Raw genomic sequence first — 13,225 nt, 5'->3', positions numbered from 1 at the left:
CTTAAAATATTTGTTAAAGCTTATATAATTTGACTCTCAAAAAATGAAATGTGATAAATATTTTGAGATAAAGGAAAAAAAATAACAAAAAGTTACTATAATAAAATTAATTAGCAAGGCCCAAGTGGAAGAATGATGGTAAATGCAATAGAAACTACCACGGGTCCACGTGAGATCAAATTAGGCCAGTGAAATGGTCTCAAAAAGTGAATAAGTGCAAATCAGAATAAGGGAAAAAGACAAAATCACGTGTAGAATATTTATAGGCTCAAGCAGTCATGTATTACCCAAAATGAGTTAGGAACTTTCTTGATCATGCTTTGGTATGTAAAGAGATAAATAGTAAGTACAACGTTTTTGGTTGGCAAACTCACAACTAAACAGTTCTAAGGGAAACCTTTTTGGTTGGCAAACTCACAACCAAACAGTTCTAGGGGAACTATGGACGACAAAATATTTACATTGTCACTTATATAATAGTATATATATATATATATATATATAAGTATATAATATATAAAATAATATAGTATAAAAAAATTCACGCTGTCTCGGTCTCCAATCAATCATGGCCAGTCACTTACCTCACATTTTATGTTACTGATCAATATTATTTATAAAATACTTACACAGCTTATATTTGCATGATTGGAATATTAAGTAGGCGTTTGGCCATAAAAATTATTCACTTTATTTCAGATTTTTTTTTTTTTTTTTTTTTTTTTTTTTACTTTTTTCACTTTTTAGCGTTTGACCATAAGAATTCCGAAATACCAAAAACTCAAAAAACTTGTTTTTCAAATTTTTTCACTTTTTTCACTTTTTTACAATTACATTTCATCAAAAACTACAATTTCAAAAACTATGGCTAAACACAACTCCAACTCCAAAATTCTAAAAAAAGTGAATTTTTTTTTTGGTTTCTATGGACAAACGGGGCCATAAGTTTAGAGAGGCCGCCTGTATATTTTTATTTTTTTCAAGCAATAGGGATCAAATTGGTTAAAATGAGAGGGGCAATTTGCACGATTGGCCTTTGTTGGGGTGGTCTTTATTTTTTGTCCTTCGCCTAAAATATTCCAAGGTTTTGGTTTCAAACCCAGGCTTAATCATAAAAATAAAATAAAAAATCGCAAGGCAAGGCTTTGTAAAAAGTCTGTTTTTTTTTTTTTTTTTTTTTAACTGGGCGGGGGCAAGAAGCACCTTCTTTTTCAAAGTCAACTTTTTCTCCCTTTTTACTAGTAGTTGAACCCAGATCCTCAGGGTACTTTCAGCCACCTTTTTAAGCAAAGGACAAAAATTAAAGACCAGCAATTTGAGGAGCAAAAATTAAAGACCACCCCATAAGAAGGCCAATCTGGGCAAAAAAATGAAATGAGAACGTCCAAATCATTTTTTTGCGCGGATTTCCCTTCAAAGGCTTTGGTCTTTAATTTTTTCCCATCGCTTAAAAAATTGATCGAAAATACCCTGAGGTTCCGAGTTCGAATCCCCGCTCAGTTAAAAATATATATATAAAAAAAAAAAAATCGCAAGGCACAGGTTGTATTCGCAAGGAAGAGTTTGCCTGCAAACTCTCCCTTATAAGACAGAGTTCTACCTTATAAGGCAACTCTACCTTATACGGTAGAACTGAGTTGCCTTATAAGGTAGGGTTTCATGTAAACTCTGCCTTAAGGGTAGAGCTGCTACCTTAAGGAAAATTCTGTCTTGCGAAACCAAAAGTCTGTCTTGCGGTTTTTTTTTAAAAAATAAAAATTGATTGAGTGGGGGTTTGAACCCGGAACCCATGAGTTTTTAGGGGAAGGAAAAAAATTAAAGACCAGTAATTTGAGGGGCAAAAATTAAAGACCACCCAGAATAAGGGGAATCGTGCAAATTGCCCCGTCCAAATTGTCGTAACCAGGTTGGGCGTGGCGAGCATTGATTACTCCCGCACATTGTGCAATTGAATTTGTAGTAAGAAGCGGTAGTTATGTGTAAATACTTGTCCGCATTGGATATTTATACTTAACCAATCATTTTAACTTTAGTTAACTAAGAATATATTACCGTTAAGTGATTAGTTTGTATATAAAAAGGTAGTACATATTTTTCATTAATTGATCATTTTTTTGTGCGGATTGCCCTTCAAACGCACTGGTCTTTAATTTTTTCCCTTCAAATTGCTAGTCTTTAATTTTTGTCCTTCGCTTAATAAGGTGGCCGAAAATACTCTGAGGTTTTGGGTTCAAACCCCCACTCAGTAAAAAAAAAAAAAGGAATTTCGCAAGTCAACCCTTTAGCAAAACCTCTGCCTTAAGGCCTAACACTTGCCCAAAATTATGCTTATTCGAGCAAAAAGTTAGGCCTTAAGGCCTATTTTTTGGCAAAACTTTACTTTAAGGCCTAACTTTTGCCCGAATAGGCCTAATTTTGGGCAAAAGTTTGCCTTAAGGCCTAACTTTTGTCCGAATAGGTCTAATTTTGCTACGAAACTTTTTCTTGCGATTTTTTTTTTGATTGAGCCGGATTCGAACCCAAAACTTCGGGGTATTAGGTGAAGGGCAAAAATTAAAGATCACCCCTGAATAAGGGCAATCGTGCAAATTTGGATATAAATATCTGGGGTGGGCCAGGATTATACTTGTTCTGGTTGCTCTCTGTTGTTCTGATCGTGGCGATCAAGAATGCGGGATTTCACTTGTGTTCACTTTCGTTTTTGAGGCCAAATTTGATTATCAATGGGAGATCAACAGAAGGGTTTCAAATCTCCGAAAGGCGCGCCAAATTGAGCGCATAGGCAAAGTTGCCACCATGAACTAAGCAATTAGAAGGGTTGAGGATACAGTTTCTTTTTCATTTTTTGGATACGTATTATTAAATAGAACCGACTTTGCAAAGCTGACATAAGGTGGATGAACGTCACTTACCTTGCGTCATCTGCATGACGCCCAACTTCAATTTAGAAAGTGGACCACAAACGTAAATGTCGCCTTGGTTTCTGCAGAAATATTTGTTCCCATTCAGTTGCTGCCGACTCTTTAAGAGTTTTAAGTTCACATTCTATATTTAAAAGTAATGTTTCATATAGCTACGACTTATAAATTCATAGAGCAATTTAGTATATTAAATATTTTTTTACTTAAGACTACAAGACATATACTCCTTCCCTTTCAATTTATATGAATCCATTTGACCATTACCTATATTTAAGAAAGAAACATTTTTTAAACTGTGGTTTAAAATGCTTTTAAAATTTGTGTATTTATAAATCATTCATAAAGTGAATGTTTCTAAATTAGGAAAAGAATGTCATTCATTTTAAGCGATTAAAAAGAAAATAGGTTCAAATAAATTGAAACAGAGGGAGTATAATAATTCTTCGAAATACAATTTTTTCTTCTTTAAGATAATGAATGTCGTAGTGTTAGTTTAGGGCCCGTTTGACTTAGCTTAAAAAAAGAAGTTTATAAGCACAAAATGACTTATAAGCTGGCCAGTCAAACACTCAAAAAAGCTAAGCCAAACGGGCTCTTATTAGAGTATTAGCACGCTCATGTCATTTGTGAGGTACATTATCATGACACAGGAAAAGTGGAACCACTCATAAATTAAATCTTAAAGTTATGTCATCCTTTGCTGTTATATAGGTCAAAAATATCTTTGCTCAACCCTACATGTACGAAAAGAGCTCAAGCAATAATTGAACAATGATTTATAAGACTGTTGACTTCTCTTTTTCAGGTCTTCGTTGTTTAACCTAGTTTCGATCCACCCATATATCTGATACACGTTTTTCACTCTTATTTACGTACAAGACAACCATAAAAATATATAAATAAGACAAAGGGGGTAAAAGAGATGAATCTGACAAAATCACTATTCATTACATTAATCAACATTTAATTTTCTTTTGATTTACTTTTCAGAATAATTTCGAATATAATTTATTGGAATAACTTATGAGGAAATATTTACAGTGAATATCTTTATTATTTTGAGTAAAAGCATACGTTTGAGTTTTTTAATATCCAAAAAGTATTTAAATTTGATTTTCAAAACACCGTTTATTTAGAAAAGCATGAGAGAGAGAATATGCGCAATCAAAGAATATCGATATTTTTAATTTCTAAAAATGTTGAAAAGGTAGTTAAGTTGGGCGGGTTGGGTTATGGCCTTCATTTAAATTTCTATCTTGACTCAAATTTCCTTCATCTTAACCCAACAAGTTTTGGGCAAGATTGAGGCTTTTAATTTCATCCATGGTTCACCATCTTAACCTGACCAACTTTAGCCCAAATGGCCCATTTGCCACCCCTATCTAATCTGCTCAGGAGACTTCCGTCAATTTCTTGACGTTTTAAGTATTGTTGACTCATTCAACTGATATAGTATTAATTCAAATATAATTAAGATGGCATGATCATACATGTCATCGGCTGGTTACATCGACGATCCCTTAAGTTAGCTAGTAATTTCATTTAGAAACTTGAATTACGGCACATGATAAAATGTTTCACATTTTCGGCTCAAATTATGAAAAGCTTGCGTGTATTTTCATGCTCCTAAAAAAAGGGCAGCCCTAGTGCACTAAGTTCCCGCTATGCGCGGAGTCCTAGGAAGGGCTGGACCACAAAGGTGTATTATGCGTAGCCTTACCCTGCATTTTTGCAAGAGGCTGTTTCCACTGGTCAAACCCGTGACCTCCTGGTCACATGACGTATTTTCATGCGCCTATTACGTAAATAAGTTAATCAAATAAAATATTAAACCTTGTTTATTTATACACATCAGCCTCAACTAGAACATGTCTGAGATTTTATGGCTTATTGAGGCTAATGCATATCATAAAAGAAGGTCATATATTTTAAGCAGTTAACTTATATACATAAATGGACTCTTGAGAACATTGCCAATTTTTTAGACGGAAATGCCTAATAGAAATATTTTATCGTGTGTTTAGATGCTTAATTGAAACATCCTGTAATTCGAATATTCAAATGAAATTTAATGACAAATTTAAGAGATTTTTGATGTATTATGCTAGTATATCCATTAATATTTCCAATGAAATTGAACTATGCATCAACAATACAGTTCTCTACATTTTTCACTTTCATTTCTTCTGCATGTCGCAGCTTGAAGATTATTGGTTTGTAGTACTTATCCTAAATTTCTCGTGAACCATGCCCCCTCAAAGTTCTTTTACTTCAATAACTAGCAGTCAATAACTAGCAGTTCTTGATGAACTACTCCCCACGTTTCAATTTCTATTGCATCATTCATGACTAGACATGACATGCATTTAAAAAATAATTTTAGAATTTATGATTAACAATAAATCTTAGATATTTGTATGCCTTTAAATAATATCATTAAAATAATATTTTTAAATTTAAATTATTTTTAAATGTAAAAAATTAACATTTTTGTCAGATAAACTAAAAGAAAATTATAGCGCGTAAGTTGAGATACAGTGACAGCCTTTTGAGATAAAGCCACCTTTCATTATGTCTTTAGCCCGAAAAGACGTTGGCGGTCACGTTTGGTTTACTCGGTAGTCGGTAGCGTCACGTTTATTTTACGTCGGTGAATAATAATTTAACCAAGTCGGTAAATATGAAAGCAATTTGTGAACTATTAATTAATAGGAGTATTAAACTTTGTGATCTGATCTTGTCTGATTCACTTGAAAGAACCAAGGGCGTTATATGCTATATAGCTTGAAGTTCCCAGAAACTACTTGCATATCCTAGCATTAAACATTCTTGCTCCAAAACTCTCAACCACAACTCTTTTTTATGTTCTTCAAGTAATGAAACCAACAAATGTTCTTTCCAGTGGAATCAGCTACTCAACCCTCCCTGAAATTTACGTTCGCCCTAATTCTCAAAGACCTCGTCTATCTGAAGTAGTCGACTGCAATGATTTTGTTCCAGTTATCGATATGTCTTGCAGCGATAGAAGCATTATCATTCATCAAATTGGTGAAGCTTGTCGTCTTTATGGTTTTTTCCAGGTTCTCTTGTTCATTTCACTAATGCATAAAGTTATAATTTACGCGGCTACATTGCTATTCAGAGAAGTCAACGAGGTGTCTTTCATCATGATTTTTCAATTATTTTGAATATTAATTTTTATGACTTATAGTAGTAGTACTTTTATGCAGCTTCAAATATTATGCAAATTTCTTTTCATTTTTTTTTTGGAAGAATCTATGTCAGAATTCATTCCGAAATAAATTATAAGTAGTTCAACCTTCGTACTCTGGAGGGAGTATGGACCAGTAGTCATTTTGCTTTCTTTTTCATAATTTTTTTATGGAACTTGATTATGATCAGGTAATAAACCATGGTGTACCAAAGGAAGTAATAGATGAAATGCTAGAGGTTGCCCATGAGTTTTTCAGGCTACCTGTGGAAGAGAAAATGAAGTTATATTCAGATGATCCATCAAAGACCATGAGATTATCCACTAGTTTTAATGTGAAGAAGGAAACTGTTCATAATTGGAGAGATTATCTTAGATTGCACTGCTATCCTTTGGAGAAATACGCCCCTGAATGGCCTTCTAATCCCTCTTTTTTCAGGTAAACACAATTACATTCCCTCAAGCTAATTAGTTTTATGTTTCAATGTAATGTAATAAAATAGTTCATTCATGTGCGCGAATACCATTACTAACAAAAAAAAAAAAAAAAAAAAATGAAAGAAAGAAAGAATTAGCAACGGATAAATTATATAGCTAAATAAAAATGGTTGCTAATCCTATTTACCAATAAATTAATGGCAAATTACGAGCTATTTAGTGGTAGATTAATAATGAATTTCGTAGTTAATTTTTAATTTTCTTTTTAGTCATGTTCGGGTCCCTTTTTTTAAACATTTTTTTCTTTCTTTTTCCTGTTTTTTTTATCGTTCACGGTCATTTTCTATGAAACGTGTTTGTCACATATCTAAGGTGTTTTTGTGCAAATTATTTGTCACGTATCTAACGAGTCGCATTCTTGTTTGTCATGTCTCTAAGTTGTTTTTGTGTAAAATATTATCACGTATCTAACTAGCCGTATTCTTGTTTGTCATGTCTCTAAGTTGTTTTTGTGTAAAATATTATCACGTATCTAACTAGCCGTATTTTTGTTTGTCATCTCTCTTAGTTGTTTTTGCGTAAACGTTATGTTACATATCTGGTAAATTATTTGTTACTATTAAGTTTTTTCTATGTTAAAAAAGAAAAAAGAAGTACGGAAGACGTAAAAACTCCTTTGGATAAAAAAAAAGTGTCTACTTATTCTTTATTTTTTTGATTAAAAAAGATTGTTCACCTATCAAATCAAGAAAGAATTTACATGTTAAGTGACCAAATTCTAATATCTATTTAATTAGGAGCATTTTAGTCAAATTACCTATTTTTTTTATGAGTTAGTATTTTTAAAGATATGTAATTGGTGAAATAAGTGCCAGGGTTTGTTTTTTATCCGGAGGGAGTGCTATATTCGTTAAAGTGCACCTTTATTGTTTAAGCCACATGTCAATATTTCTGTGGTGAATATAAAATATCTAGCTAGAGTAATGGGTACCAAGACAATTCTTTCACCAACAATGAATTTACAAGGTTAATGATTAACTTTGATTTGATTGTTTAAGAGCTCTAATTAGATTTAAGAGATCTAATTAGATTATGTCAAATTTGTCTGCATGACCTTTTTCAATTCATAAGGGTGATGATGAATAAAATCTCGCGCGATTGTGCTGACCAATTTTTCTAAAGAGGTTATCTATTTGAGGTCTTAATCTACTAGATGGTTTTGTCCATTAATTTAATTCAGAACTCTAATGTACAAACATTAGATGTTTCCTAATTTCTTTGGATTTCCTATGAGTCGGTTATAACACTTTAATTTGCTCATCTCATAAAATATTAACCTATTTAATTTTTTTCTAATACTCCACATATAAAATATTTTCATCAAGTCGTTTTTGATTGTCGTGCCTCAGTCTTTGTCTCTCCTCAGTCCCCGCTGCTTATAAGCTAGTGAGTATTAATTTTAAATCCATGACGTGGTGGGTGACATAGACTGATGATGCAATCTCCTCATAGCTTCCCATCTTATACCGTACATAATTCTTACAGTTGTTTATATAAAGATTTTTTCAATTAGTAATACTTTTATTTTAGTTTTAATATACTCCTTCTGTTTCGATTTGTTTGTCTGATGTTATCTTGGTAAATCTAAGAAAGTCAAGAAGATTTTAGTCTTGTGATTTTAAATTTAAAGACATGTTGAATGTATCAAAATTTCTTTTAATTTTGTGGTCTTAAATATGTCATGCCATGTGAAAAATTATAATCAAAGAGTTGTCAAAAAAAAAAATTTAAAACAGATTAAGAAGGAAAGTAAGACACACAACTTGAAACAAAAACGAATATTTATTTTTATACAAACAAGAATTTTTATTTGACCTCACACAACTAACACAAATTATATGGAGTATTTCCGCATGAAAGCAACTTGTCGTCGGCATGACGGCATCATGGTGACATAGATGGTACATAGAAATTGTGTAAGCGTCTGCGATAGATAATTGATTCCCTTTGTTGTCAGGTAGTATTATTACACTAGTAGACAACGACTTTAGGATTGGATTTCGATTTGGTCTGTGAAAGGACCTTTTTTGTAAAAAGATACAGTACTGTAATTTTATCAATCTGGTCGTATTTCGAGAACATTTTTCTGTCTTTTGAATATTTAATTTCTTAAACTAAGATTCGATTTTTTTTTTTAAAAAAAAAATTTCAACGATGTGCTACTGAGATCCGCGATCGGTTATCTCAGCATGTCATATTTTTTATTGTTTTCAGTAAGTATTTAATATCTATATTGACAATAGTAGTGTATAAAATAAACGGAAAAGGGCCAAATATACCCTTAAACTATTGAAAAAATTTAAATATCCCTCGTTATCTTCAAAAAAGAAAATATACCCCTATCGTTATACTTCGGGCACAAATATATCCTTTATTTTAACGGAGGACACGTGTCATCATATTATTGACCTATTTTAACTATTTTTAAATTAATTAAAAATTGAAGCAAGTTGACGCCATCATCGCCACCTTCCGCCGCTGTCGCCAGCGCTAGTCAAAGACATATTCACCACCAGCCCGCCACCCTCTATAACATGAATACAGTGACAACATGAACTCTATAACATGGCAGAAAATAAACATAGCATATTCTAAAAACTCAAAAGAGCAAATATATGCATAGCCAAAAAAAAAAAAAAAGGCCCTAACAGACAAAAAGTGGTAAGTAGCAAAGAATTGAATTGGAAAACTAGTTTTATCGGTGAGAAAACACCATGTGAATTAAGGGTTTTACCACTAAAGCTTGTGTTTTTCCTAAGTAGATCCAATACTATAGCTATTCCCGCCATTGAAAGGGAAACTTTTATATATTCTATAAAAATCAAGAAACTGTATTTTTCTTTCAAGATTACTATTCAAGTTGACTTCTTGATTTGCACAACACCAAATATGAGTTAACATTTATTGTCTTTTTTTCACTGGGTTGTTGCTGTTGTTGTATTTATTGTCTTTTTTTGGGTTTACAGAATAAAAAAGATTGAAGGAGTGAATTATATTTGTGGGTACATTATTGGAGCTGACAAAGAAATCTTGTTAATCAAAATAAGAAGTGTTTGTTTGGGGAGTTTCTTGGAAAGAGGGTGGTGGGCTGGTGGTGAATAGGTCTTTGACTAGCGCCGGCGATGGCGACGACGGCGGCGTCAGCTTGCTCCAATTTTTAATTAATTTAAAAATAGTTAAAATAGGCCAATAATATGATGACACGTGTCCTCCGTTAAAATGAAGGGTATATTTATGCCCGAAGTATAACGGTAGGGGTATATTTGACCTTAAAGTATAACGAGGAGGGGTATATTTAGCTCTTTTCTTATAGTTCAGGGGTATATTTGGCCCTTTTCCGTAAAATAAATATAATTCATTGTGATAATGAAGTGGATCTATTTAATTTAAGTTTATGTTTTAAATTAATTAGAAGATGTGAATGTAGTACTATTTTTTTAGATTTATTCTTTCAATGGTTTTTGGTTATCTTGTCTAATCTTTCTATTTTTTTTCTTTGGATTGGATTTACACAATTTTTCTACATTTACTTCGGTTTGCTAACTCAACTGTAGAGCTTCGTTGGTTGGTTTCAAAATAGTATATGCGGTAGAAAAATAGATGATTTATTCTCTTTTTTTTTTTTTCTTTAAGAAAAGTCTTTTTACTCTCAAACTTTATTTTTGTTTCTCTCTTCATCTTTGGATTCATGCTTTTGTCTTTCATCCTTCTCCATTTTTTTCTTGTTTTTTACTCGTTTTAATTGGGAGAAGAATCTAATTACACCCTTTAATTTATTCAATGGACAGGAAAATAGTGAGCAGATACTGCGCGGAAGTTCGACAACTTGGATATAGATTGGAAGAAGCAATATCAGAGAGCCTAGGCCTTGAGAAAGATTGTATAAAGAATGTGTTGGGCGAACAAGGTCAACATATGGCTATCAATTTTTACCCTCAGTGTCCAGAACCTGAACTCACTTATGGGCTACCAGCCCATACAGATCCAAATGCCCTTACTATTCTTCTTCAAGATTTGCAAGTAGAAGGTCTTCAAGTTCTCAAGGATGGAAAATGGTTATCTGTTAAACCTCAGCCTAATGCCTTTGTCATCAATATTGGTGATCAATTGGAGGTAAAACATACTCTCTTTTATTTCATGATAAGATTTTAAGTTAGTTACACTACTGTGGCTTAACCTGTTATAACAGATTACTTTATTTTTTTTCACGTTATCCTATAGTAGATGTATTCATTAGTTATTTATTGCCGTTGGTCAAAGTTGAAGATATTATTAAGTAAATAGAAGTCGTATATCATATATATTTAACAGTTTAATTAAGTTTTTAGACGAGATAGTTACGCGCAGTTCGGTATGATAGCAAAGGTAGCAAAGGTCCTAAATTTAAACTTCACCGCCACACATTATGAAATAGAAATCTCCGCTAGCTTGACAGATAGAGAAAGAATCAGGCTGACCACATGTGAGAGAATGCCTTGAAGATATAATAGTAAATAAAACTATACCCTCTCAAATAAGTTAAGATTTTAGATGAGATGGTCACACATTTCACTGTCAACTTAACTTCACAGTGTAAGAGGTTTAAACATGGTTAAGCGCAGAGAACTTATAAATAGAAAAAAACTCCTAGTATACTCTTGCAAGTTCCTTACAGTGATATTTGAAATACTCGTGTTTATCCTGCAGGCATTGAGTAACGGAAAGTACAAAAGTGTATGGCATCGAGCTATTGTAAATTCAGACAAACCAAGGATGTCCGTGGCTTCTTTCCTTTGTCCTTCTGAAAGTGCAATTATTAGTGCTCCACAAACCTTAACTGAAGATGGGTCACCAACCATTTATCGGGATTTCACTTATCCCGAATATTACAACAAATTTTGGAGCAGGAATTTAGACCAGGAACACTGTTTGGAACTTTTCAAGAAAGGAAGCTAATACTAGTATTTGTATGTGGGTTCAAGTTATATATCAGTATGAAGAATTCTTACATCGACCTGTGTGTAGTTTGTCACACAGCTAGCTATCGTCAGGCCATCTAATAAATGTGTTAGGCAATTTTACACTGGTAGTTAGGGGTGGGCATAAACACCGAAAACCGAAAAACCAAACCGAATTAATTTGGTTTTTCGGTTTTGGTTTTTCGGTTTTTCGGTACGGTTTCGGTTTTTTTTATATAACAAATTCGGTGTTCGGTTCCGGTTCACCGGTTTTTCGGTTTAACCGAACAATGTAACTACTGCTGCTACAGTGCTACTGTTATAAAGCATTTTCTGGTCAGTGGCTTGTCTTGGTTGCTAAATTTTCTTCACTAATTTGCTAAAGAATAAACTATAGCAATTTGCTTTGATTAGCTAACGCATCAAATACTATTATGGATGAGTTGGAAAAAGAATGCCACGGATCCGGAGCTCTAGGAGAATATTCCCATAATAACAAAAATAAAAAAAGATAACTATGGATTTTGATGCTAATATGTTGCTAAATATCTTTAGCTAACATGATTTTTTGATAATTCATTATTGATTTTCATCGTTAAATAAAATTAGCGATAATCTTTTATTGTTTAGCAATAAATAAAGTCCATTGGAAATTTTTACAATACAAGGCTTGAATTATGTATGGGAGATTAGATCAATGATCACCTGAAGGAGTGCTAATTTTACCTGGTAGCCAATTTTTACTAGATTATTTAAGCACTACAACAACATACCCAATGTAATCCTACAGAGTGGGGTTTGGTGAGGTAGAGTGTATGCAGACCTTATTCCTACTGTGGAGATAGAGAGGATGTTTCCGATAGACCATCGGCTCAAAGAAAGGCAAAGTACGACAGTCCGAAAAAATAATAATAATAAAAGTAACATCTATAGATGTTATTATTGAAGTTGAAAAGTAACATCTATAGAAAATATCCCATTTCAGGCCCATGCAAAAAAAAAACCGAATTAAAAAACCGAAACCGAACCGAACCGAACTTCAAAAAACCGAAATCGAAAAAACCGAACCGAAAAACCGAACGCCCACCCCTACTAGTATAAGGAATTTTTATATCTGCCTATGTGTGTTTTTGTCACACAGCTACCGATCGAGCAGGCCATCGTAATAAATGTGTTAGGAGATTTGTACAATAATCTGCCTTTGCAAAAGTTTTCTCTTCTCTTATCCTTTTTGTTGTAGTTTCTCGCTGAAGTTATGACTTCATTTACTAGCTGATTATGGTATGTACAAAATATCAAGATCCGCGTAAAAACAACAAAATCATCAATACAATCATTTAGATTTCATTGTCTTTTGACCATTGACACCCTTTAAGGTTAAGCTGCAACATCTGTTTGCTTTTATTTCATACAGAAAATTAATACTGTACAACCATTGCAGACGAACAAGATTTAAGGTAACTGATTTGAACCCAATGAGTTCTATCAAGAAAAATGTGCTTTCTTTATGTATATGATTATTTTGATTTAGCTCATGTTGCCTTGGGCCATCATCTTGTACCTGAGTACTTATTGATCCTGTGGGGAAAAATCCTTAAACTTGCATCTGACCGTCTTATATTATTCTAGAGGACTTGAGATTGTTGTCTTACTCCTCC

The 13,225-nt window shown here is 32.9% G+C and overlaps 1 protein-coding gene across 1 annotated transcript; it reads left to right on the top strand.

Moving 5' to 3' along the window:
* The first annotated feature begins 5,797 nt into the window (after positions 1-5,797).
* LOC132052578 (protein DOWNY MILDEW RESISTANCE 6-like) lies at positions 5,798-12,932 on the top strand. The gene is made up of 5 exons (XM_059444180.1): positions 5,798-6,001; positions 6,324-6,571; positions 10,419-10,743; positions 11,317-11,705; positions 12,670-12,932. The coding sequence occupies exons 1-4, from the start codon at positions 5,798-5,800 to the stop codon at positions 11,563-11,565; spliced, it is 1,026 nt and encodes a 341-aa protein (XP_059300163.1). The 3' UTR covers positions 11,566-11,705; positions 12,670-12,932.
* Positions 12,933-13,225: the final 293 nt, after the last annotated feature.

The sequence above is a fragment of the Lycium ferocissimum genome, chromosome 4 (assembly GCF_029784015.1).
Source record: "Lycium ferocissimum isolate CSIRO_LF1 chromosome 4, AGI_CSIRO_Lferr_CH_V1, whole genome shotgun sequence".
NCBI lineage: Eukaryota > Viridiplantae > Streptophyta > Magnoliopsida > Solanales > Solanaceae > Lycium > Lycium ferocissimum.
The sequence above is the reverse complement of the archived record's forward strand: the minus strand, read 5'-3'. Positions and strand labels throughout refer to the sequence as shown.

What these genes read in the sequence shown, in the direction of transcription:
- LOC132052578 (XM_059444180.1), top strand. Translation starts at nt 5,798, where the DNA reads ATGAAACCAACAAATGTTCTTTCCAGTGGAATCAGCTACTCAACCCTC. An exon ending in GTCTTTATGGTTTTTTCCAG is followed by an intron (nt 6,002 to 6,323) that starts GTTCTCTTGTTC and finishes GATTATGATCAG; the next exon opens with GTAATAAACCATGGTGTACC. An exon ending in ATATTGGTGATCAATTGGAG is followed by an intron (nt 10,744 to 11,316) that starts GTAAAACATACT and finishes TTTATCCTGCAG; the next exon opens with GCATTGAGTAACGGAAAGTA.